At 38.7% G+C, this 26202-nt stretch overlaps 1 protein-coding gene across 1 annotated transcript in view; it reads left to right on the top strand.

Moving 5' to 3' along the window:
- The window catches only part of LHFPL3 (LHFPL tetraspan subfamily member 3), a 167937-nt gene that overhangs the window by 134973 nt on the left and 6762 nt on the right, over nucleotides 1-26202 (top strand). The window contains exon 2 of the mRNA XM_063308040.1: nucleotides 24630-24866. Within this exon, the coding sequence (XP_063164110.1) occupies nucleotides 24630-24866 (237 nt within the window). The remainder of the gene's footprint in view (nucleotides 1-24629; nucleotides 24867-26202) is intronic.

The raw sequence follows: 26202 nt of genomic DNA, 5'->3' as shown, positions 1-26202 counted from the left end.
CCCACTGCAGCCAGCCTTGTGCACACACCCAACCCCAAGGAGCTCTCTGCTCACCCTAATTCAAGGGCTGGGAGATGAGCCAGACCTTCAGGAGAACAGGACAGAGTTACAAAATTCCCAGTTTTGGCTTATGGTCACTCGCTCCACTCATGCAGTCTGCCAAGGCACATGGAGTGGGTGGTCCAAATAACCGTGGCTAGATCATGTGGACAGCCCTGGTTGACAGCAGGGCAATGATTAGGAACACAGGTAAATCACTTTCAACCGAACACTGAGACATTCAAGGTTCTAACTGAATACATGGAGACCTGCCAAATTTAAAACCACATCAAACTTTACTGATTAAAGTTTGAAGTGGCTCTCACACTCACTCACTCAAAAAACGCACACCCCACTTACCCCAATCCTGCTCAACTAGAGGAACAGAAGCCTCCAAGTCCAAACCCAAATAACTCAAAGAGCGGGTGGGTTTCAAGACCCCATTTTATCCCCCAACATCCTCACCTTGTCAGTCTCCAACTCCAGTAGCTATTGATGGGATTAGGGATTCCTCCTGTTCTGCATTCAGCCTCTTTTGCCAGTTTTCTGATGAGTTTCTTTTGCATATCTTGGACTCTTAACAGCCCACTTCCTTTTTATCTAGTTTATGAAGGAATCTTTTTGACAAGATTCCTGGCTTTTGTCCCCAATGCTTGGTTCATTTTAGGCTATGGTTGCAATTGGCTATTTCAGCCTAGTCTTATATCTCCTCACAATGGAGTTAATTCAGAGCTCTGTGGAGAAGCTGTTCCAGAAGGCAGGAGCTGCGACAGAGAAGGCACACTTCTGGGATCCCATCAAATGGCCCTGTCTAATGGATGGAACCTGGAGCATGCCAATTTGGTCAGCATAGACAAAATGTGAAGAAACCACAGGGGGCAGGTGGTCCTTCAGATAACTAGGCCCTGTGCTATGTAGGGCTTTATAGGTGATAACCAACTCGAATTGTGTATGGAAGCTTACTGGCAACCAGTGCAGCTCACGCAGCAGAGGTGTTACCTAGGCATAGCAAGGTATACCTATCATTGTTTATGCTGCTGCATTTTGGATCATTTGCAGCTTTTAAGTGCCAGCTCACAAGAAGCCTTCACCAACCAGGTGAAGTGGCTTGGTTAACAGTCTGTAGGCACCTGTCCACTTCCTCAGGAGTGACATAGTCACAGTCAACACAAGGAACCAAACTTCTCTATCACCCTGGTTAGATCTTCCCGTTGGGAGTCCAACTGAGTGTATCCAGGTGACTTTGTCTACCAGTTGCTTAATATATACTTCACAGTGGCCCAATAGATGGTCCTGTAGCATATCCCTCCCCAGCAATGAACACATCGTCTTTAAAAGGGCTGCTGGACTGCTCTCTGAAGACACAATAACAGTGGAAATGTAACTATAGTTAGCTGCTCCTATCAACACAATATAATCCCTAATATGGGCTCTTACATGTGCTCAGTATAAGTTCAACCCAAAGCAAGATTCTCACAGATTCTTCTTTAACCAGAATTATTGAAAGGGGAGAGAGAACTGGATGACACAGATCTTGGCAACTTTATATGCTTACTTTATCCTGTGTGGTTAGAGGGGAGCTTTCTTGATCCTTTTGCCAACCACCACTTGGTTACTCATTTTCTGAATAAAAGAAAGCTAAGGGAAGAATGAGCAGATGTTCTGTCCCTGTAATAGTTTACAAGTTGCCATTCTCTTTCTCAGGATCTGAGAAGCCCTTTGCGGTACTTTATCTGATACCCTTTTTTACCATCACCTTGCAGGTACATTCTGTGTGCATACCTGCATATCCGTTTTTGATGCCTTGCAATCAGGCCTCCATGTTCTTATAATTCTATAGTAGATCTTAAATCCCACAGAGATAAAGCAAAATAAATGTCTCCCTTTCTCTCCCGCTGTCTTTTACACACACACACACACACACACACACACAATATGCCTGGACACAGAACTGATAAATGCCCTGCGTACGCTTATAGAGAAAGATTGTATAAAAATATTGTGTAGCTAAAAACAGGAGTCAATAAAGCAGTGCATGTATGTTTACCCAACCTAGGTTATTTTGATGTTTGTAACACAATATATTGCAATGACACATTATTTCTCTCTCTTGTTTACAGTTTAAGTGAAACTCGTTATACCGCTATTCAGTTTCCTTGGCAACAAAATGACTTCCTGCTACACTTTGCACGATTCTAGTGTTGAAAAGTGCGTTCCTTTCTTCTGTGGTGCTCTGATAGGAGCCAGAGCTAATGTGTGACTTCTTGTCTGGGTAGAAGAGAGTTGTCTTTGCGGTATTTCCTTTCAGAAACATATTCCTACATGCATAAAGAAAATTATTCCAAATGGCAAGATGGCAAAACAGGAGGAGATTGACTGACGGCTTGTTTGTTTGTTTTACACCACATTTATGCCCCCTTCTTGCAAAACTGGGTGGTAGGCACAAGGTAACAATAAATAATTAAATCTATCAGTTCAGTCCCCATAAAATCAATTTAAAATAAATAGTTTGTTTTAAAAAAGCTAAAGGTTGCTGAATATTCTTTGCTAGGCATCAAATGCCCACTGAAAAAAAATATGGTTTTCAGGGGCCTCCAGAATGCCAGGTCCCAAGCCATCTTCCTCCTCCTGCAGCTGACTCAGCCAGGCCCACCTCGTCAGCAGTGGGAGGAAGAAGAATGTCAGCAGGGGTAGGCAGCGGCAGAGCACAGGGCAGCCAGAAGGGAGATAGGCAGGTGGGGAGACCTGAAGCGGAGATGAGTGTGGCAGGGCAGGAGAAGCGTGAGGTCCTCACCTAACAACCACAGCCAGGACTACTGGAACTGCCATCGCTAAGTGGTACGGTCACGTGGTGTTTCCCCTAATGACCACTTCGCTTGGTGACGGAAATGCCAGTCCCACATAGGGTCGTTAAGCGAGGACTACCTGTAATGAATTGCAGAAAAATGCTTGCTATGCTTACAAGGGTCCAAAGCACTATTTCCAAAAGCCTTCTGAGGTGTGCCCAGCCCTGTTTAGCTCAAGCCTTTGACAAGGACAGGATGCTTTGGAATTACAAGCTTTTCAACAAGCATACCTTTAATTATCGGCGAGTATCTGTACATTATGAAATACCAACTGCAATATCTGATTTTAGACTGAAGAAGAGAAAGATTTGAAGTCAGGGCGATAGCAAGATGTCTAATAAGTCCCATACCACAATGGCACTGTTAGGCGACCTAGGCCACAGGGTGGAGCATCACTGGCCTACTATATTTCAAAGGAAAAGACAGGCACAGTGTAAATCACAGTGTAAACTGCAATTCCAAAAAATTGGAATGTTTTTTTATAAATCCACCTGGGTGCCCTTATTTTTTATCCCTTCCTACTAGGTCAGCATACTAACTATACTATCTTTTTGATATGGTCAGTGAATATAAACAATTTGGTTTACCAGGGCACTAGAAGTTAAGACAACTCTGAAAGTAGCAGAAGCCTACAAGAAGTCAGGCTTCATTCAGTTGTGACATAATATTATGCCCTTGTGAGATAACTTGGAATGAAATAGTTTAGAAGGTCCTCTTTGGAATCCTATTTGAAGCTGGTAAACCTTAGTGCTAAAAGCAGAAAAGTGCAGATGTGATGCAAGATCATTTCTGAGGTGCGTTTAATTTAGAACTTATGGTAAATGGCATCATTAGTAAAAGTGTGGTAAACATGGTGCTCTTCATTGTTTTTGCTCATTTCTTCATCTCTCTCCATATCTGGAGGGTTGTGCCATGTTTGAAGGCCTGATTTGTTATAATGGATTCAAAGAATATGTTCCACATTTTATTCATTCACCCCAGCGGTTCAGTTTTTCTTGAGCAGGTAAACCCTGATTAGATTTCAGAGGAAAATCAAAAACAAGAAGATTAAACGACGGTTTGAACTGAATTGAAAGGAAAAAGAAAAGGAAAGGCAGCTATTCCAGATCTTCCCTTTATTATCTGAAAAATACGAAAAGCCTTTTCTTCTGGAGGAACAATGGTGCACACCAAAAAAAAAGGGAACTTATTTAGATTCTCAGACCAAAAAAACCCAATAATTAGTCACACATTAAATAAATCATAACAGCCACCTATACTCATAAAAAACTGGTAGATTTAATCTGCACTTCATTATATAATTTCTGTCTGTGCTGTACATACCAATGCATTCTCACCAGTTTGCAAGTTGGCTGCTAATTCTAAAACTTAATAAAGAACTGCTCCCAATGATAGTACTCCTTTTTGCTACAAAATAAAATTAACCTTCAACCCTGTCCCCCTCGATCTCTTATTCAGCTGTCTCTTTCTAAATTTCTTTTTCAGATGTCACAAGAACAAATCCTGCTGCTGAAACTTACTTTGTTCTCTGACAAAGAGGCTGATGAAAAGCCAGTTATAACTAGTTACATGACTACTGTTCTGGTTGTAGAGTCATATGGTTGGGCTGGGTGCAAGCTCAAGGCCCCTCTCATCTCTTTAAAAAAAAGAAGAGTCCCCTTCTCCTTCCTCCATTAGAGGTTCTCTCTAGGAGGGAAGATGCTGGCTACAACTTGAGCTTGGCTCCAAGTTGTTTTAGAAGTTAAAGGAAATATGGGAAGGAACATATGTATGTATGTATGTATGTTTAGGGGTTTAAGGTGATATCTCCAGCCTTGGAAGGGTCACTCTATTTCTCCCAGTGATATGCTTTTAACTACTAATCAAGCCTCTTCGATACAAGAAAAAAATAGATTGCCCCCAAATCTAAAATCATCAAAACTTCTTCATGCATAAAAACCAGTGCTCTTGAAGACCATTCACCCTACAGATCTTTTTTTGTATTGTGTCCTAGGATATCTTCTGAGAAGCTTTTCATTAAAAAGTAGATTTTATTATATTTATATTTTTATTGTATTTTTAATTGTAATGGTTTTATATTTTAATCTTGTTTTATTGTAAGCCGCCCAGAGTCCCCCCGTTGGGGAGAGATGGGTGGTGAATAAATTTATAAAATAAATAAATAAAACATCTTGCAACAATAAAGAGATAGCTATCCAGAAGAGCTGCTAGCAAGTACTGGAGTGTTGTGGCCTGTAATGCTTCTGCTGTCCCCAACATCCTCTTTTCTTTCTTTGTATACTTTCAAAGCCATTTGGTTTGCAGTATCAATCGCGAGTGTATTAATTCTTATACAGGATTTGCGCTACAGTGTAATAGCATTGGTTGCCATGACTATTTAATAGCAGAACTGATTAGAAAAGAGATTTGTTGCATCCTTTGCCTCCAGCCCACTTGGTTTGCCTTGACTGGCCTTTTGATGGTTGAGTTGTTTTCCATTTGCTTTTACAAGGAAGGAAAGGAGTAGAATAGATTATGGTGGATGCCAAATTACAGAAAAGGTTGTAGATTTAGATCTACTAAAAGACAAGAAAATTTTATAGAATTTATAATTGAAAAGAAACACCGACCTGAAGATTCTGGAATACAGCTTTGACTATGCTAGAGTACTTGCTTAATGGAGCAAACTTTATTATATCCCAGCAAGAAATACATAAACCATCTTCTGGTGGGACTTTCTTTGTGTCTATTATAAAGGCAAATCAAGAAAGAGAGAGAGTTCGTGTTATTCTCTGAGTTTGCTTCTCTTCCTGCAGGTGTTTAATTACCAGACTAGGTAGCATCATCAGTGCATGGAGGAGTGGAGTTTGCTGGATGTTTAATGTGGTAGCCTGTCCTACCCACCTTAATTGGGGTATTGTTTTTCCCTTGATTGCTTTTTTGGGTGAGGTATTGTTTCTTTTTTGATTATTCTCGTTTATCTGGTTCCTGCTTATCTGGATATTGTTTAAATAGGTGTGCGATGAGGAAAGATGTGTTTAGGTCTGTTGGTCTCTTTCCTTGACCTTTGATTGCACTGTTTCCTTTCTTGAATGGCTCATAGATGCAGTCCATCAAAGTGTCTGTTAGTGGCTAATTCGTCGGAGTGCCTCTAGGAATTCTTCAGCATTTTTAGAACTGGCGATTGAAATTGTGGTTGAACTTGTCAGAGTGTTGTGAAATTAGGGTGTTTTCATCATGTCTTCTGATTGTCATTTGATGTTCATGGTACATTCTCTCAGTTCATGTTCTATAGAACAGTTGTCTATCTCTAAATATTCCATGACACAATCACATGTAGCAGGTTCTATGGGATTATTGTTAGAAGTTATTTGGGGAGACTTTTTTAAGGGCAGATTCAAATTTTTAGATGAACACTCGTGGAATGCACACGAGCATCTTTGAAAACTCCAATCTGCACAGAAATAACATCAATTTAATTTTTTAATATGTGCTAAAATATTTTCATAAATGATCGAGTGTATATTTTATAAATTTTCTGTGACAGTGTATCAGTGCACATTTGTCTTAAAATATTTTCTGTTCAGTTCACTTTATGATTTTATGGTTTTATTTATGATCAATCTAATATTACATTGATAGGTAACATTACAGTGCCTAAGAAATTTAAACAAAGCTCCTTATTTAAAGGAAAGTCTGGACAACAGTTGCATTTTTTTTAACAAGCGTTTATGAGGAGGGCAGCTTGTTGTTGACTGTCTAATTAAAAAAATACTGTGTTGTAATTCATTGATAGAAACATCTGGTTGGAACACTGCTTCCATTATTTTTTTTAGTTTTCCTGCTGCATAATAATAGATCATTCACTGGCCTCTATTATTGCAGTCACATCACTGGATAAAAACAGAAATCTGAGATAATGTTTCCGAAAAATTAGATGAAATGGTGTTCTAACTTCTGGCTCTTTTTTCTTTTTTTTCAATTTTTTAAATTAAATATAATAATTATATACAAACATATAATGCAACAACATAGAAAAAGGAAAAAAGAAGGGGGGGAAACCACAAAAATTAACTAAAATCCAAAAATGTTAAGAATGGATGGGAAGGCAGATAAGCTTCTTGTAGCCTAGGGCTACTGCTTTCAATCAAGCTCACACTCACTCAAAATTTAATAAAGCCTTTAATAATCTCAAGTTGACATGTAATTTTCTCTGCAAGGGCTGTATCCCACATCTTAGAATACCAAAGAGCCTTCGACAAATCTGAAGGATCTTTCCAACATCTGCCCACAGTCTGTTGTATAGCTAGTGGCAAACTAAAAAACAGTTTTTCATTTTTAGTGGTTCTGCCATTATAACAGCAATATCAGTTTGGTTTCTTTGCACTGGTGGCTCTTTTTCCGAACAATAACAATGAGAAGTTTTCAGACAGAACAGTGAAGCAATGCTGCTGTCTGCTATTAGAATTTTCTTTTTTTGTTTGCCTGCTTAGTTTCAGAATTTCAAATGGCTTGGAATTACTTCGATGGTAATTTTTTTTTCCAACAGAATGTAAAAAGTAGGACGCTGGAGCTTATTTCAGTAGTACATTTCAATCAGTAAGGTAGCAGAAAATGGCTAGGGAAACAGTCCTATGAAATTCAGTATTCAGTATCTAATATATTCAAATGTTCTCTTATTCTGATTAAAGATGGAAAAGGGGTTCCACAGAAGCAAGGAAAACTTTTTCATCTAATTCTGTAACTGTGAATGATGAAAACTTATACCACTGTTTCTCAACCTTGGCAACTTGAAAAGGTGTGGACCTCAACTCCCAGAATTCCCCAGCCAGCATGCTGGGAGTTGAAGTCCACACATTTTCAAGTTGCCAAGGTTGAGAAAGACTGCCTTATACAATAATCACCCTGTTATTTATCTGCCATTGTTCCCCTGGAACTGGTATTTGGAAGATGCTACCCCCGCCTGGATCTAATGCTAAGTCTACAAGACTCAAACCTTTTGATTGATTTGACTTCCATGAATGTATCTAGTCCTCTTTCAAAACTATCAAGTTAGTGGTCATCACCATGTCTTGTGGAATCCTCAACTTAATTATTTGTTAGAGAGAGAGAGAGAGACAGAGAGAGAGAGACAGATTCCGTCTGTTGTATAGGAGCTTGATGTCCTAACTGCCAGGAAACACGCTGAGACAAGGAACTGGTCTCTAATGTTTTATTGCTTGTACATAACAGGAATCCTAACAAACTGAAGAAGCGTGGGAAAACCCCAGCCATATAAACCCCAAAGGTTAAGGCGGTTCCGATCTGTATCTCTTTGAATGGCTACCTAATTCCTCAGTGCTACGCATGCGCTTAACAGTCTGGATGGGAGCCCTCTGCTCGCCATCCTTACTCATGACACTTAAGGCAGTGCAGATAGTGCTTATTTACTCCTCCGTTTTTTACACATAGCACATGAGGTAAGTTGGGCTTAGAATGATTGTCTGAAAGCCACTCAGGAGCTTCCATTACTGAGGGTTTCCATACTCATAGTCCTGTGTGAAAAAGGGACTTCTTTTGTCAGTTCTGAATCTCTTAGTAATCAGTTTCAATGGATGATCTTTAATCCTGGTAGTTTGAAAGAACAATTTCTCCCTCTCGGCTTCCTCTGGGCCACACAAGATGTTATATCCCTCAGTCATGCCTTTTCCTCCAAGCTAGCGTCCCAGGTATTCTACCGTGTGGTGCATGTGACTGTGATGATAGTTTGAATCAAATGTGAATAAATTCTGACAATGTACCATATTCTCAAGCTCCCCTGCAATTGAACAACATTGATTTTTTTAAAAAGGAAACATATTTCAGTTGTGGCAAGAATATCTTTTAATAAGAAATGGGGGAAAGTAGCTATGGTCTCCTTGGGAGAAGAGCAATGACAAATTATTTAATGACAGTTATTTTAATTAAACAATTAAAGTTGTTTAATTGTTGATAGTAGTAACATATGGCTGCGAGAGCTGGACCATAAGGAAGGCTGAGAGAAGGAAGGTAGATGCTTTGGAACTGTGGTGTTGGAGGAAAATTCTGAGAGTGCCTTGGACTGCAAGAAGATCCAACCAGTCCATCCTCCAGGAAATAAAGCCAGACTGCTCACTTGAGGGAATGATATTAAAGGCAAAATTGAAATACTTTGGCCACATAATGAGAAGACAGGACACCCTGGAGAAGATGCTGATGCTAGGGAGAGTGGAAGGCAAAAGGAAGAGGGGCCGACCAAAGGCAAGATGGATAGATGATATTCTAGAGGTGACGGACCCGTCCCTGGGAGAGCTGGGGGTGTTGACGACCGACAGGAAGCTCTGGCGTGGGCTGGTCCATGAAGTCACGAAGAGTCGGAAGCGACTAAACGAATAAACAACAAGCTATGGTCTGCTTATTCTGGATTATCATTTTGTTTTCTTAATTCATTATAAATCGAACATGCATGCAGTGACATCAAATGTTCAGTCCTAGAGTAGACACATGATTTACATGCCCCATTTATTTCAGAGAATCTGCTTTAAGGGTGACAAAGTCTGAATACCATCCAAAGTAAAGAGAAAAGTAACATAATGTTGATATTTGATCTATCTTACAAGTGACAATTTCTAAGAGAAACGTATACTTTCTAGATGATTAAAGAGAAAAAAGTTGGAAGAATTAAAATAGACCTATTCCAGTTTTAGCTTTGTTGCAAACAAAGCAACACAGTAATTTCTAATATAATAAAGACTAGTCATGATGTGGTGGTGAAGGTGTTGGACCAGAAAGTAGAGACCCAGATTCAAGTCCACTCTCTGCCATGGAAGCTCACCTGATGACATTGGACCAGTCATTCTCTCAACCCAACCTATCTTACCAGATTGTTGTTCTGAAGATAAAATGAAAGATTTCCCCAAACGTCATATAAGCCATCTTGACCTTGTAGAGCATATTGACATTGTGAAAGATTGGGCGAGGAGGTATAGTGGGGTGCCAGATTTTTCACCACATGAACAGGTTAAAATTAGTTTACTGCTTTTCCTATAGCCATTTGTATTTGGATTTCTCTCAGTGTAGAAAAACTAACACAAATACGAATCTTCTTAGTACCAGGCTACTCCCTAATAAGCACACCTGCAAAGACCCAGACATACTGTACTCAGATAATGATGTCCTTGGCAGTTGGCTCAACTGAGCATAGTCAGAAAAAAAATGAGATTTAAGATATAAAAGGCAGTCAGAGACACTTCCACTTATGGGAAATTCAGTGTAGACCTAAGCAGGAAAGTGCTATGCTCCAAGCTGGCATGAGAAAGGGATCCGTCTGCAGTCTTTTTGGAGTTTCTGTCTGCAGAAAGGACATTTAGGTATATCTTCTCTTGTAATTTATATCACTTCAATACATTTTTGGGCACTTTGCTTTATGAGTGTGTTTATTGTCTTGAATCCTAAAAGAACTTACTGGCACCCAACTGGCCATTGGGTGCAGAACACAGAGAAGAGGTAAAGATAAAGAAAATAAATATAAATTAATGAATGTTTTTCTTATATATTAGTATCATAATGCAGAAATTGCAGTATAGTCCAAGATAATACGTGAGAACTGTTCCAAAAACAACATTTCCAAACATCTGGCTTCTGTGGATTCATCCCATTTAGAGAAGAAATCTGGAATGTAAGAATACCTTCTTTTAAAAATCACTGCTACGGATCAGCATTTTCTGTTCATGCACCTGCTGCAGTTGAGAAATATTTGGAAAAAAAACAGAAACTTTGAGCAATTACTTACACCTAAGAGAGCATTTTGAATTGCAGGAAGACTAAAAAACCATCAATATTTGCTGCCTCCACTAAACCAAGACTCAGCCAGAAGGTCTCCTTTGTAAGTCTGAATTAATGACTGTATTTTGGCTTTTTCTGTCTGCTCGTGCATATCCATGCCAATTTGTACAAACAGCAAAATGAAAACATCCCAGAGCATATTCTCAGCAGAAGATATTTCTAGATTTATAAGTCCCTTCACTTACTCTGAGAAGCTTCCTTGGCCAATTTTTTTGGTACGAGTGTGCCATTTTTTCTTTGAATGAACAACTCTCTCAGCTCCATTACAGCAATTTTAGTTTGTTCATTTAGAAACCAAAATCTATTTAATGTTTCAACCATGTTCAGTGAAGCACCAGAATCATAGTGCGGTGAAGTATGAACTCCAAAAACCAAGCTTATGCAGGCGTTGGATGCAGTGGGATTATTTAATGAACCTGTTGGTTCTGCATGCAACTTAGGGGAAGATGTGTTCAAAGGACCATTAATTTGCAGATATGTACCTCTTCAACTGCACCGTCAGTTAAATCCTGCTGATAAATTTTATGGCATGTGGTGCTGTAAAAGGCTGTTAAGATACTTTTACAAATTGTCACCAGAACTAGCTGTAAAAACTTATTCCAGGATGAATTCAAGATAAAGTGTCTGTGCAAATGTATATGTTCTTTTTGGCCACACACTCAGTTTGACAGTATTTATTTATTTAGGTTTTGGCACCACCCAACCCCAGAGCAACTCTGGACAGCTCACCATAGAAAACGGAGTACAAATACAATAACATAAATAAAAAATGCAGTAAGAGAAATAACACAATGGCCGTTCAGACAATAGCATCAACACACACACACACACACACACACACAGAATCAGTCGTCTTTAACAAAAGGGGTTCCATCCACCCTACCCCAAGGCCTGGGAGAACAGTCAGGTCTTTACACAACCAGGGTGGAAGCTGTCCAGATATCATTCTCCACCTCAGTGTTGTACTCATCGAACCCATGAATATTAACAATGTGCTTAGTTTTAATTCTTACTTAGTGAAATAGGAGCAATGCCCTTGGAATAACTGCTGCTAGCCCAGGGTGAAGTCTGTGTAAGGGAAAAATCAGATAGTTGTTGTTACAGTATTATTATTTTGCTATACGCTCAATTTGCCAATTGGGAGAGAAGTAGGTAATGAAATTATTCACAAGCAGAATTGATATTGATACCATATATTGTCTGACAGTGTTTCAGACCTCAAGGTTGCTCAGAGATTAGCTCCGCACCCATTCTCAGAGCCAGGGGAATGTAGAGGAGAAAGTAATCAGGAATGTAACATATGAAGTTTTAGCAACTCCGTTGTAGAAAATACAGCTGCAAACATTATGTTAAGGCTTGATTTATTTATCCATCATTTTATAAATCAGTTACAATCAGTTTCGCTCATATATCATGCCAAGACAAAACCAAACTAGTTTAGCACAATGTCTGAATCAAATTGCAGGGTTGGCTCTAGGGAGCATAAGGGCCTGAAAATCAGTTTCCTGTGTTATACATCCACATGTGCTTTTGATGAGCATAGCACTGTGTACCCTTCGTATGTGAGTGAGCAAGACACAAATATTTGTTTCTCATCCCTTTGAAAGAGCCAATGTAGTCTTGTCTCACACCTAATCAACAAATATTGTCAAGTAGTGGGAAATCCAAGAATTTGGATTTCCTAATCAACAAATATTGTCAAGAATTCAGCCATGCTGTTTGTATGAACCAATCTAAAGCTAGCTTATAATTTAAGAATAGAGTAGAGTAGAGTAGAGTAGAGTAGAGTAGAATAGAGTAGAATAGAGTAGAATAGAATAGAATAGAATAGAATAGAATAGAATAGAATAGAATAGAATAGAATAGAATAGAATAGAATAGAATAGAATACTTTATTGGCCAAGTATGATTAGACATACAAGGAATTTGACTTTGGTGCAAGAACTCTCAGTATATTTACCTAACGTCAGAAAATAAACAATAATAAAGTAGTAATGTTATTTACTAAAACTATACAATCAAGAAAAAAAAGAATTGAAGGAAAATTATACTACGGCTATTAACTAACACACACCCATATTTAAAGGGAGAATTAAGGGACAATATACTGCATCTGTTGTCTAACATATAGTTCACATTTAACAGAGTATTACCGGTCACATCTTAGCAGTCATGTCTTACCATATATACAAGCATAGACCAAATAGCTCGGATAGACAGTATAAAACTGTGGCAGAAGTATCACCTGGAATTTTGTTTGGGTTCAAAAATATGTAAAATATGCATTGAAATCAATCATTTTCCCCCCTTCATTTGTTAATTTACCACCAGAAATTAAATAAAATCCAGCAAAATGCAGTTTAATATAAAATAATAAGAGCAATGTGCTGAAGTTCCAGTTTCACTCAAGAGAGATATTCTTGCAAAATCTGGATTTATTGTTCAGAAGTCCACATTCCCTAAGGAAAGATCTCTGTTACCTGGAGCTAAGTAATCAGATTAGGCCAACATTACATAATATCTGCACTATATATGGATAGCAGCAATGAATAAAGATATCTGTCACTTATCACTGTCAGCTGGAAAAGTTCATAATTTTCAGAATATCTTTGGGAAAGTGGCATGAAACAGAATATATTAGAGCTAGGTTGTGTTGAAATGAAGCATATATATGGAAAGTTGCATTAAAATGTGTTTATTTTTGTAGTTGAATAGAAAAAAGTATATATTGGAGATACTTGTAGAAGTTGCATAGGAAAATGCAACTTACTGAGGAAGGACATTTCTGAAACCTACATGGTGCAACTGCAGACTTTCCAGCTTTTTTTTGTTGTTGTTGTTCAGCAAACAAGAAATATTTCATCTTGTTTTGTTTCATTTTTTGCTTTTGGTAAGTTTGCTCTATAAAACATTATATTAATTAGCGTTGTTTAGATGTTTCTCTCCCCAGCTTTATCACTCTAGCAAAGGTGAGACATAGACTCTTCCTAAGGATGAATTGCGCCTCAATATTACATGAAATGCGCTTTATCTCACTTTTGAGCAGCCAGGAAAGAATCAAGAGTGGCTCTGACAACTGCACACCTCCCACCCCACTCGGTGCCATATTCATTGTCATTATCCATATCTCCATTTTGTGGTGAAAGGGCCAAGACTGCTGTTGATGTTCCTCCTGTTGCTGGGTTCATTATGGCAGACTCTTGAAAGGCATTAAATGTCCCGGCTGAATGTCAGTTTGAATGAACTGATACTTCCAGGGAACCTCAAGAGCCTTATTGTCCAGAGGCAGAAATTGATAAAGTATATAGAATAAATACAAGATTTGGGAGAATAAGAAATGTTCCAAGGGATGTCTTGGTGCACTTTGTCAGGAAGGATACAAGGGATCAAGTTTTGCAGCAGCGTTTCAATAGAAGACTGAAGATTGATAATACTGATGTAATTGTACTCAAATTCCTATTAGAATCTTGCATAAGAGAAAAGAGTGTTCTTTTTTGACTGATAATTAAAACAGAAAAAGATTCAATTTTGATGGGATAAATTGGTATAATCTTAAAGAGAACTTTTACAAACATACATACCATTGGTATGTGTCACCAGAGAAATTGTCTAGAATGTATAAAGGCACTTCAAATACATGTTGGAAATGTGAACAACAAGAAGGGACATTTGATCATGCTTGGTGGATGTGTAAAAAAGCTAGAAAATTTTGGATTCAAATACATACACTGATTCAGAGGATTTTAAAGATTAATATACAATTGAGACCCAAGGTCTTCCTTTTGGGACCAATAGACAAACAGTTGGAAAAAAGTCATGGAACTTTGTTTTTTAATATAACTCCAATGAGATTATTGCATGCACAAAGATGGAAAGATTTGGCACTATCCGCAATGGAGGAATGGTTGGTGAAGATGATGAAACTTGCTGAGATGGCCAAATTGACTTCTTTGATTATGGAAAAGACAGTACCTATGTTTATTGCTGACTGGAAACCTCTTACTGACTTTTTGCGGAAAAGAGAAAAAAATTACTTATGAATTTATGGTTTTGATGATTAGACAGGATAGATCATAGAAAGAAGAGAGACATATTGTAACTTTAGAGAAAGAGGTAAATTTATAATTGTACTTGTAACTGCTGTAAAGAAGATCGGAAGCTACTTTGTATCTTTTTTTTCTTTTCTATTTTTCTTTTAGTTGTTTTCCTTTCTTGCACTTTTAGCTTTCTCTTTGTTTTCTTTCTTTTTTTTTTACTTTTTATTAGTTTGTATTAGTTTTTAATAAAATTATAAAAAATATAATAGTTTCAGGATATGTCAAAACCATATTTAAATGAAGGGTTTTTCTCATTGCATCTCTAACATGACATTTTACTCATTCCTTTTCTACACAAATGCAACAGGGTCCAATTAGTCTAAAATATTAATTTTTTGTTAAATAAGCCGTTATCAAAATCGTTGATATTGTTGATATTGAGGTTAAAACAGTTTCCCATTGTTTAGACAAAATAGGATCTCTAATTCTTTTTTCCATTTGGTTTTTAAGATTTGCATATTGTTTATTAGTAAGAGATACTTACAAAGACTAATAGCAAGCTTTTTTCCTCACAGAATGTAATCACTTCGAATAAATTAGGTATCTCTGAAATTGAAAATGCTGCTAGTCCAAATCGAGATGTCAATAAGAGTTGTAGTTGTGAATACTGCCTATGGATAGCGACAGACAAATGGTATTTATCTTTTAACATAGAAAATGATAAAGACTCATCATTATAATCCAGTTTTTAGCATTTGTTATGTTAAAAGAACTCAACTAAAAGTTATTTGTTTTCTTCTTTCCACAAAGAGACAATTTTAAGGAACATTGTCATCTTGAATATGATAGTGAGCTTACCTTCATGACCGTAAGTTTCCTCCTCTGCCCACCTCCCATTTTTGGATCTGTACAAAAATATCAAATGACAGTGTGTTTGGAAAATAGATACTGCAAAACATCCTTGTTCTTTGAATGCAGTCATGTTGTTCCTTGGACTGACCTTTCAATTAATTATCTAGAAAACTCTCCCTTCTCTCTCCACACTTTCTCTAAATAAGCTTGCTTTCAAACATCTCTCGATAACCTTTCTATGTTACTGATTAACTTGACACATCCAATTCGTTTTTCTCAAGATACCCTCCAACTGAAAATACCTATCTTTCCAAGTGATCACTTTTAGTTCAGTAAGCTTATAGTGTTACACACTTATTTACAGCAGATTTGGATGCTTCAGCTGTAGTGTTGGGTCATTTTCCCAGGACGTAAGCCATAATGTTGAGTTTCGGGGACAGGGTCCATTTCTCTCCATTTAAATTGTGTGCCATAGTCACAAAGATCTGGACAGAATAAACAAATACGTTAAGAAAAATCCATGTTTCTATATACACAACTAGCCGCCCAGCATCGTTGTGTACGAGATGGGTGGCAGAGAAATTTGACAAATAAAATAAATAAATAAACTTCTAATATAAGTGATCAAGTATAACAGTAAATTTTACTTCTTTATCATTTGTTAGGTTTATATCCTGCTTTTCTTTAAAGAGCTTAAGGTACATTAGACTGAGAGAGAGTAACCGCCCCAAAGTCACCTAGGGACTTTCCATAACTGAAGGCAGCCTAGAACCCGTCTCTCCCTGCACCATATCCAAAGACTTCACCACTGGGTGGAAGGAAGGAGGGACGGAGGGAGGGAAGGAATTGCTTTTTTGGTTAAGGCAAATTACTTTTTTCCCTTGTTGAAGTGTTCTAGGTAATCTGGCCATATGAAAATCACGAGCATCTGTTAGATCATGACAAAACCATTCTCCCTGATTTATTCTTAGGCTGAATTGTTCCTCATTGTACAACTGAAGACAAGGTACAAAATCTAACCTCTGGTTGCTGCCAGATCTCTGCAGTTATATCCATCCATTATTGTACAGTATGTGGTAAAGGTAAAGGTTTCCCTTGACATTAAGTCCAGTCGTGTCCGACTCTAGGGGGCAGTGCTCATCTCCGTTTCAAAGCCGAAGAGCCGGCATTTGTCGGTAGACACTTCCGTGGTCATGTGGCCGGCATGACTAAACGGAACGCCGACAGTATGTGCTACAGCTTAGCAAACTCCTTTTCTCAGTCACTTGCCTCTGAAGCCAATTAAAGGAGAGTACCATTTCAAAGATTGCCCACTTTATTTTTTTCCTCAGTGTCTTCTCAATCTTGACCCTCTTTGAGTGCGCCTCAGCAAGTGCCATTTTCTTTTGGGATTGCTCTGATTCCTTCACTCACTTATTACGGTGTGATTTCCATTCTTTTTTTTTTTCTGAGTGTCTTCACACATTTGCTTTTGTGAGTGTAGAGGGCTATCGCTATTAACACTTCTTACAGTCATATAAACTCCACTGTTTTCTTGCTTTTTAGTTAACAGACTAGTGCTGTTTTACTATTTAAAAAATAATACAAAACCTAACCCCCCACAGAAGTTTATTTATTTATTTATAGAGCATATAGACCTCCCCATTCATTTACAACTGTGGGTGGCCTGCAGAATACAGTAAAACACTACAAAAGATAGAAATCCTCAAATATCTGGAGGAAAAAATCCCAATCACTTAAAAAACCAAAACACCATACAAAGGGACCATCACTAACTCAAGGCCTGGGGATAGAACCACATATTAAGGACTTGTTTAAACAGGGCCAGGGTGGGGCTCTATAAATCTCAAGCGGGGTGGGAATGGTGTTCCAGAGCGTAGGCACCATGACCGAGAAGGCTTAATCCAGGGGTCCCCAAACTTTTCAGCTCATTGACCCCTTTATGAAGTTTCAGATTGTTTATTGACCCCCACACATTTATTATATGAAAATCATAAATACCACTTCAATTAATAGTACTACGAATAGCAATAAAATAACTTCATAAAAAATAGGTAATACTTAAAATATGAAAAATACAAGGTTGAACATACCTTTTTACTGAAACTGTTGATATCATTAATGGGAAGGGTACATCTGATTAATGTCAACAAGGGCACTGATATTTGGTTGGAGAATGGTGAAGTGGGGGAGTACACTCAGTAAGGGAGGTGAGCAGGAATACTACATGTATGTATATCTTTCCCAGGACAGAGGAGATGAGAAAGAGAAGGGGGAGGGTGGAAGGTCACAGACACACAACACAAACCACACTGGTAAACGAGGCCAGTAACAACACACAGCTGATAGAGACAATTCAAGGCTGCTTTTGCTGGAGACTGACCATCCAGCCCTGAGTAACACTGTTTTGCTACTAGCCACCTCACCTTCAGGACTAGGGACTGGTGTGGAGTTCTACAGAGACCCCAAAAGATTAATTGACCCCAATTGATCTTCCATCATTTATCAACCACCTAGTGATCCCCAGCCATTTACTCGACCCCCTTTTGACCCTCAGCCATTTATCAACCCCTTGGATACTTCTTTGACCATTGGGGGTCATACTGACCACTTTGGAGAACCCTGGTTCAATAGATGGGACCCAGAGCAAGCTGGCTCTGTCACACCATGTGGGAGGGAAGAAACAACTGGGAATATGTGGTTCCTCAGATAATCTGGCCCTAAACCACAAAAGGCTTGTAGATTATAATCAGGACCTTGAATTGCACGCAGAAGCCAACTGGCAACCAGTGTAATTTATTTTCTTCCTGGGGACAGAATGCTTAATGCTCAGATTTGTTTTCTTTCCAGGGCAATGCAGGAGCCATTAACAGGCAATTCATCTAAAAGATGGAAAATGAGCTAAACCTAAATAGAAGATACATTTAACATTGTATCATCATCATCATCATCATCATCATCATCATCATATTGTTATTATCATCATCATCATCATCATCATCATCATCATCATCATCATCATCATGCAGTTTGGGTCTAGAGGCATCAGAGTAGAAACCAGGAGTCTGTGAGTTCTGCCTTAGTGTCAAGGATAGCCCTTACCTCAAATAAGACACGGACTCACTTAGAGGGTCTAAGGATTTCCGAGTTTACTGAGGTAGAATGCATACGGAGAAAAAAGACAGGAATGGGGGTGTGGTGGCAGGGTGCCCCGTTTATACTTTAGTGGCGGACCTTGCTCTCCTCCACCCCCCATTGTCCCAAAGCCAGGTCCGGATGGTGCTTAGCGCCGGTATCGCTCTCTGATGGGCTTTCCGGGCTATCTCCGATGTCTTCTCTTTGTTTCCTTGCCTCCGTCCGGTGCAGGTGCGTCCCCCAGGGTATTGGGTGGGAGTTCCCCCGATCCGTTGGTGGTTTCCATGTCCTGTTTGAGTTGCTCTTCTATTATGCGTTGATGGGTTTTGGATTATGTGTGCTTAAGGGATTATGTGTGTGGTTGATGGGACAATGGCTATCCCTTCCTCTTTCCTGATGTGCATGTTCCCCGTTGTGATGCACTTATGCCTTGCAACGGGGAACATGACACTTAGGCATGAAAGCCGGCTGGGTGACTGTGGGCCAACTCTCTTAGCCCAAGTCACCTCACAGGGTTGTTGTTGTGGGGAAAATGGGAGGAGGAAGGAGTATGAGGTATGTTGAGTTAATGACCCACCTTGAGTTATTTATAAAAATAATAAAGGCGGGATTTAAAAAATCTTTTAAAAAAGTAAAATTTGGTCTTAAGAAGACATTTCTGGAAAATAGAGAATCATATTAAATAACTTTGTTTCACTGCAATAACAATGAATTTCAACAGTTTTCAGCACTACTGAAAAGCTCAACCAAGTCAGGTTCGCAAAGTTTGAGATGCGGAGATATGCTCCGACAGGCAGCTTCCAGCATCCTTTCTGTTGGTGCATTTTGCAGCTTATCTTCAATTATGTCATTGTCCATGATGGAAAACGATATCATTGGTTGCCTGTCTCATTGGACACCAATATCACTACTTTGGAGAGGTTGCCCAGAGCTATCTCTGAGTGAGATCAAGTGTAGGGCAACCTAAAGAGTCCAATAGGAAGCCTTGTTCAATTTTATCTTTTATCTGATCTTCTCTTTCTAGTCAGATCTCTCAGTATGTGCTTCTTCAGTGGTTATAATCAAAGGACTAATTGAATCTAGGGATGTGCAAAACATTTTAACAGTGAAAAAGCTGTTTTGAGGGTTCTAGGCACGAAACAAAGCTTGAGAGTTTTGTTCTGAGCAGGAAATTAAGCCCTCTGTTTTGGTTCAAGTGTGAAATAAAACTTGGCTATCCTGAGAGCTGTATTGTTTTGAGAGTTTGGGTTCAAGCCTAAAGGAAAACATATTTTTAAGTAGGGATATGCAAACTATTTCTACTTCAAACTGTTCCAGTCCCCAAACAGCAGTGTTTGGTCTTAAAAGAAAATTCACAATTTTGAGGGTTTTGTTCTCTGCATGGAACTGAACATATTTTTCAGCTGATTCCACCTTTACCTATACCAAAAAGGTTTTGGGTTTTTTTGCACAGCAAGATCAGCTTAGACCCTAAGGTAAATTAACTTAAGGAAATTCATAGAAGAAAACATTTCTATCTCCTCCTGCATACCCAAAAATCTTTTCTAGAGATGAGGACAGGAAGCTGCTGGGGGAAAGAATTGGATTTGGGGTTTGAAATGAATTATATTCATAGAAGGAAATCTTCTTACCCTCTTCTCCCTCTAGCAGTCTTCCACCCCAGCTGTTGAAGGCTGATTCTCAGAAGAATTTTGGTGCAGATACAGGTAGGTGCAGGACGAAAGAGGAAGAACGGGCAATTTTTCTTCGATTGTCCTTAAGGTATTGCAGGACTCAAGCTATAAGTAATTTTAAAAAAGAGTTTTATACTTAAAATGATTTAGGCTTCTTTTTAAAAAAGGTGGGATGGGGGGGGAAATACAGTTGAAATGGATCTCCAGGCCCTCAGGTATCTTTCTGTAATGTTGTTTTGCCTCTCATGCATATCAGCATACCTTACCATTACCATCCAGATGTACAGTATGGGATTATGGGAATCAAATATATAAGATTATAGGAATGAAAGTCTAGCATATCTGGAGGTCCTTATGTTGATGAAGGTTCTGATGCATATGAAGCTTTATAGCAAATCAGGAGCAAAACCAACAAGATGGCACCTTACTTTGAAGCGCTGGTGGTCTAAATAAAAATGGAGAGAACAAAAAGAGGAAAGCAAAGCTGGAAACAGATGAATGAGGGCACTTGATTGTGGAAGCTTTTCACACATAATTTGCATGGAGAATTCTCAACTTCATAAAAACATGCTGCAATAGCCAAACACTATTATCAGCAGTAAACCTGTACTTTGAAGTTTAACTGCCACCATGCCAACTCTTAATAATTTTGGAAATTTATGACTTCTAAGTTTTGATATTTGACAGTGGGTGAGAGAGATTGAATGACTGCATCATATGGCAACATCATGTTTGTTTGTTTGTTTGTTTGGTACTTTTCTCTCTTTGGAGTCCTTGGTGCTCTCTGAGCCTTGTTGTTTTCTTGCAGACATTTCATTGCCAGACTAGGCAACATCTTCAGTGCGAAGAGGGAGTGGGCCTTGCTCTCATTTTATATACTGTGGCTTGCCCTGCTTGTGTTGGTGGGGGTGCTGTTCTCTCCTTGGGAGTTCTTTGACTGGGCTGTTGTTTGCTGCTTGGTTGATTGCCTGAGTTAATAGTTCCTTGATTAGGGTGTATTGTGCTGTTTGATGGCTCATCTGGTGTTAATCCTAGTGTAGATTTTTGCCTATCTGGGTGTTGATTGCTGGCAAGGGAGTGTACTGGTCTTTTGGCTTTTCTATTGTCTCTTTTGAACGGTATGTAAATGTTGTTTACCTCTATGGGTCTGTTGATGGCTGCTTTGTCTGGATGCCAGGCTTCCAGGAATTCTCTGGCGTTTTTGGATTTGGCTTGGTCTAGGGTGCTCCCTGTTTCCCAGTTGAAACTATGGTTGAGTCTGTCCATGTGTTGTGAGATTAAGGAGTTCTCATCGTGTCTTCTGACTGCTAGTTGGAGAGAACAACACCCCCACCAACACAAGCAGGGCAAGCCACGGTATATAAAAAGAGAGCAAGTTCCACTCCCTGTTCGCACTGAAGAGTTGCCTAGTCTGGCAATGAAATGTCTGCAAGAAAACAACAAGGCTCAGAGAGCACCAAGGACTCCACATTTATGGAAGTTGCCACTGAAAAGTACATCTGTGGTAGTGAGGAGGTAATGGAAATTATTTATTTATGTTTGTTTGTTTGTTTTTCGAATTTCACCATCCCCCATCTCACTCAAAGAGTGACTCTGGGCGGTTTACAATAAATCAACCATAGATACGTTAGTACTGCTGCTATGTCAGAAACTATTAGACAGATAACAGAAAATGCCAACACTTTGGTGGACATTATACCACTTCCTATACCAAGCTAAGCCTATCAGCTCTATATGTTTCCATTTTGATTGGTGTCAGTGTTAAGCAATCTACTGCCGCCATAACCATATGTAGGAAAATGTCCATACTGTTTCCTGGTTTCTCTCTCCCTATAGCTGCAGACTCCAATGTTCATTTGGTTCACTTATTTGCTTACTTGACAGGCTACAGCAAGTTTTGATGGTCAGTTTGACGTATAACTAAACAGCCGAAAAGGTATCACCAACAGAGATCTGCAGGTAGTGAAGATGTTCAGAAGTAGTGCCATTTTATTTCAATAACTGAATAAGGCTTTAGTTAGTTTACCCATTATGGTTGCTATCTTATATAGGCATTTGAATTACCAAATGGAACAGTATGGAGAGACTTGTCTTGATGGAGACTGTTGAGACTCCTTTAACTGATTGCTCCTCCTGCTTTCCTCCTTATGATATGCCCATCATGTTTTTTTTATTTATTTTAACACATACAGTATGTAGAGTATAGAAATAGATACTGGTCTTTAAAAAAATGACAGCATGCATAGTTGCTGAAATAAAGATTTTTTTTTTAATGTATGACTGCCACTTTTACCTCTGAGCACATCTGCTTCAATATCAAAACAAGGTGATAGCAGAAAGGGGAGCTAAGTGAGCAAAACAAGGAATTTGTTGCATCCAGAAAATGATCTTGACCTCTAGGAAAGATTAAACAGTCCCAGTTTGAACTTTCAAGTTATGTGATGTATTGATAGACTCTGTTATGATCAGTTTTAATTTAAGATCTTAAAATCTTGTAACTGATAAGCAAAATGCCCAAACTGCATCTCAAGAAATGCTGCTCTGCTTTCAGGCAAAGTGAAAACATTGTGAGATAATCCAAGAATTATTATTGCCTTGCACTTTGGATTATTTTGTGGGATGTGAAGATTGCTAATTAGAATAGAATTTAGTAAAATTGTGCGTTAAAGTGAAAGGAATACCTTTCTTTGCTTTCTGAAGATGACATGTGTCAAGATATTTCAGCTGACATTCAACAGAGCTGGAATTTAATTAAATATTGCATAAATCAATTTTAAATGTTTAAAGAAGATGGACAGCCATCTGTGTTTTGTTTGGTATTATTTTAATTTAACACATGCTTCTGAGTCCCCATTCCTGCATAGTTTAAAGCTTATAATTAAATAGCTACATAGACACACTGGATTTTCTCAACTGCTCATTTTATACTAGATATTTTCTGGAGCCTACTGACTCTTTCAAGCAAACCAAATTAAACTTAAAAATCAAATGTATGCTTCTCTGTTCACTCCTACTGACTGTGACAAATCTGGAAAAAAGCTAATTTAGGCATTTTAATAATCAGATCAGTGAGCAGAAAAATAAATATAGAAGTGTCTCATGCTCCAGCTCTTTGTCCATGAAAGTAGTCTGTTCTCCTTAGCTCAATATTTGCTAGCAAGAAGCTTCCTTTTATAAAAATTGTGGGAACTTCCTGCTATGTCTTAAGTAGATGAGGAGGATGTATTTTTTTAAAAAAAGGAAGATTATTGAATTGAATATTTTTATTACATCTTGTAACTGATAACCAATGGGTGAAAAACGTTTTCAAACAAAATACCAAAATGGCTTACTGAACAAGATGAACAAATATAGAGAGATCCTGAAGGGAACTACTGGATAGATCTTCACCTGCCATGCAAAGGATGCATAAGATGTAAAAATGTGGATTAAGAAATTTAGGGCAGAAGAAGGTTGTGGTGAAATTGTAATTTTCACTTCTGCCAATATATTTGGCTCTTAGCTGATTTGGTTAGTTCTGTTTAACAAAAGAAACAGAAAGCCATGAAGAATTAAGGGAGCAAAGTAGGAAGCAGGATGGGGATTATGGTCTGCTGTGAAGTTGGTACACACATCAAGCTCAGTTCTTGATGGATGTTCGTTGGCCACTTGGGACATATTTAACAAATGAGGAATGAGCTGTTGAAGGATAAAGTACAGACTGTGGGGTTGTATGTTCCTTAAATACATATCCTCCTGCTTTAACCCTAATTTTTCATCCTAGTTCAGCAGTTGATTTTTTGATGTTAGCCATGACTAATACAGTTGGGTCTCCTCTTTGTGGATTTGCATGTGATGCTTCGCAGACTTTTAATTTATGTGATATCCTGTTTGTCCTCTGCCCTCAGTGTATGAGTCACTTTGATTTGCGGTGGCCTTTTATACAAGTATAGGGTAAGTGAAAAGGATTACTGGGGTAGTAACTTCTTTTAATTGACAGGATTGGGAATGGAAAGGACATATCTTAACTTCCTGCACATTGTATATGTTTTACCCTTAAGTAAGCTCTTTATGAAAGACACAATCCTGGAGATGCTTTAATAACTATTAGCTAAGTATGGATATAATTATGAAATACAACTATTGCATGGTTGACGTTTTTATCACCTCTCTCTCTCTTTTTCTCATTTTTTGTTCTTCCCCTCCCCTTCTCTCTCCCTGCTCCCAAAACACTTTTACCTTCCCAGCTGCCTGCCTTATCCTTGGTTGTATGATTTATCCTGATGGCTGGGATGCAAAAGAAGTGAAACGGATGTGCGGTGAGAAAACAGACAAGTACACGCTGGGAGCTTGTTCAATCCGCTGGGCTTATATCTTGGCCATTATTGGAATCTTGGACGCCCTGATTCTCTCATTTCTGGCATTTGTACTTGGCAATAGGCAGGACAGCTTACTTGCAGAAGAACTCAAGTTGGAAAACAAAGGTAAGATTGCTCTGGTCAATGTTGCTGTTCTGAGCTAGCTCCAGGACAAGAATGTAAAACCATTGGCCCCATTTTCTTTGTTCATCAAAAGAAGTGCTTGATCCCAAGTTCTAACTTTCTAAAAAAAAAAATTGTTTTTCTTTTGGACAGAAGTCTTCAACTTGGACTTTTTTTTCTGTAATAAAGAATTTGCCCTTAACATTTTCAAACTCGGGAAGCACTTCAGTTTTGATCAGTTTCTGACAAAAGCAAGAGAAGTGGTCATGTTCTCTGCCCACATCTTTGGAAGAAGGGAGGGGGAAAAGTAAAAACAGCATTCTGTGCACACAGCACATACAATCCTCTTCCTAGCATTTTTGTTCTCCCCAGGCCACCCCATGTTTCTGCCATCAACTTTCCAAAAAGAGTGAGATTGTGATGCAGCAATAAGTCCTTTTTCTGCAGCTTGGATTTTCATTATCTCACAGTCAGTGGAGGAAGCCACCATGGGATTTAGAGTCTTAATCTGGGAACTTCAGGCCTTCCGTTTTTCTCTTTTTTGATCTTCCGTTTCATCACCGCTATTGCAGTGAAGATCCAATGAAGATCTTTTTTCAGGAGGTGTTGACTGACTCCAAGTCTAAAGTTTTCTAAGATGCTCTGGAGGCAAAATGGTCTCCACTAGTTCCTTGGAAGGAACACCTGCCCCCCATTCCATTCCGCTAAACGGAGAGCTGCCGAAGGGATACACCCAACCTCTCTGTCCAGCAGCTCTTGTGGGAAGAGCGACATTGGGCTTTTACGGCTTATCAAGACATATTTGGGCTTCGGTGATTGCACTGCTTACCGTTTTTACCTCCAAAGCATCATTTTCTTCCAAGCTTCTGTTTTGGCTGATTGTCAACATTGTCAGTGTAGTTTTAAATTCATGTGACACACTAGCCAGGGAAGTGTTACACTGGAGAGGAAAGAAAATCATGCCACAAGCAGAGGGGCTGCTGATGAGGAAATTCACTGTTCAGTACAGTGGGGCACAACATGCTGGCGGGTGCAACCATAACTCAGTGTTCCTCCCTTGCAGTCCTTGTTCTAACTTGATTTCATTGTGTGCCTTAGACAGGCCTTCTACTTGCTGTTCATAAATACAGTCTTTATAAATTCTGTCTTCTAGTATTAACTATTAGAAAATATAACATTTGTTTTTATAATGTTATAAGCAATCATTTTGCTTCCTAAACCAGAACCAGAACTGAATAGGATTGCTAGTTAATACAGCTCACTGTTGTCTACTGGAACTAGCAGTGAAGTTGCCTTCTGGTTTTGAACCTTTTTGATAGATTGTGGCTGTGGGCATTAG

The sequence above is a fragment of the Candoia aspera genome, chromosome 7 (genome assembly GCF_035149785.1).
Source record: "Candoia aspera isolate rCanAsp1 chromosome 7, rCanAsp1.hap2, whole genome shotgun sequence".
Lineage (NCBI taxonomy): Eukaryota > Metazoa > Chordata > Lepidosauria > Squamata > Boidae > Candoia > Candoia aspera.
This window is presented reverse-complemented; position numbering and strand designations above follow the sequence as displayed.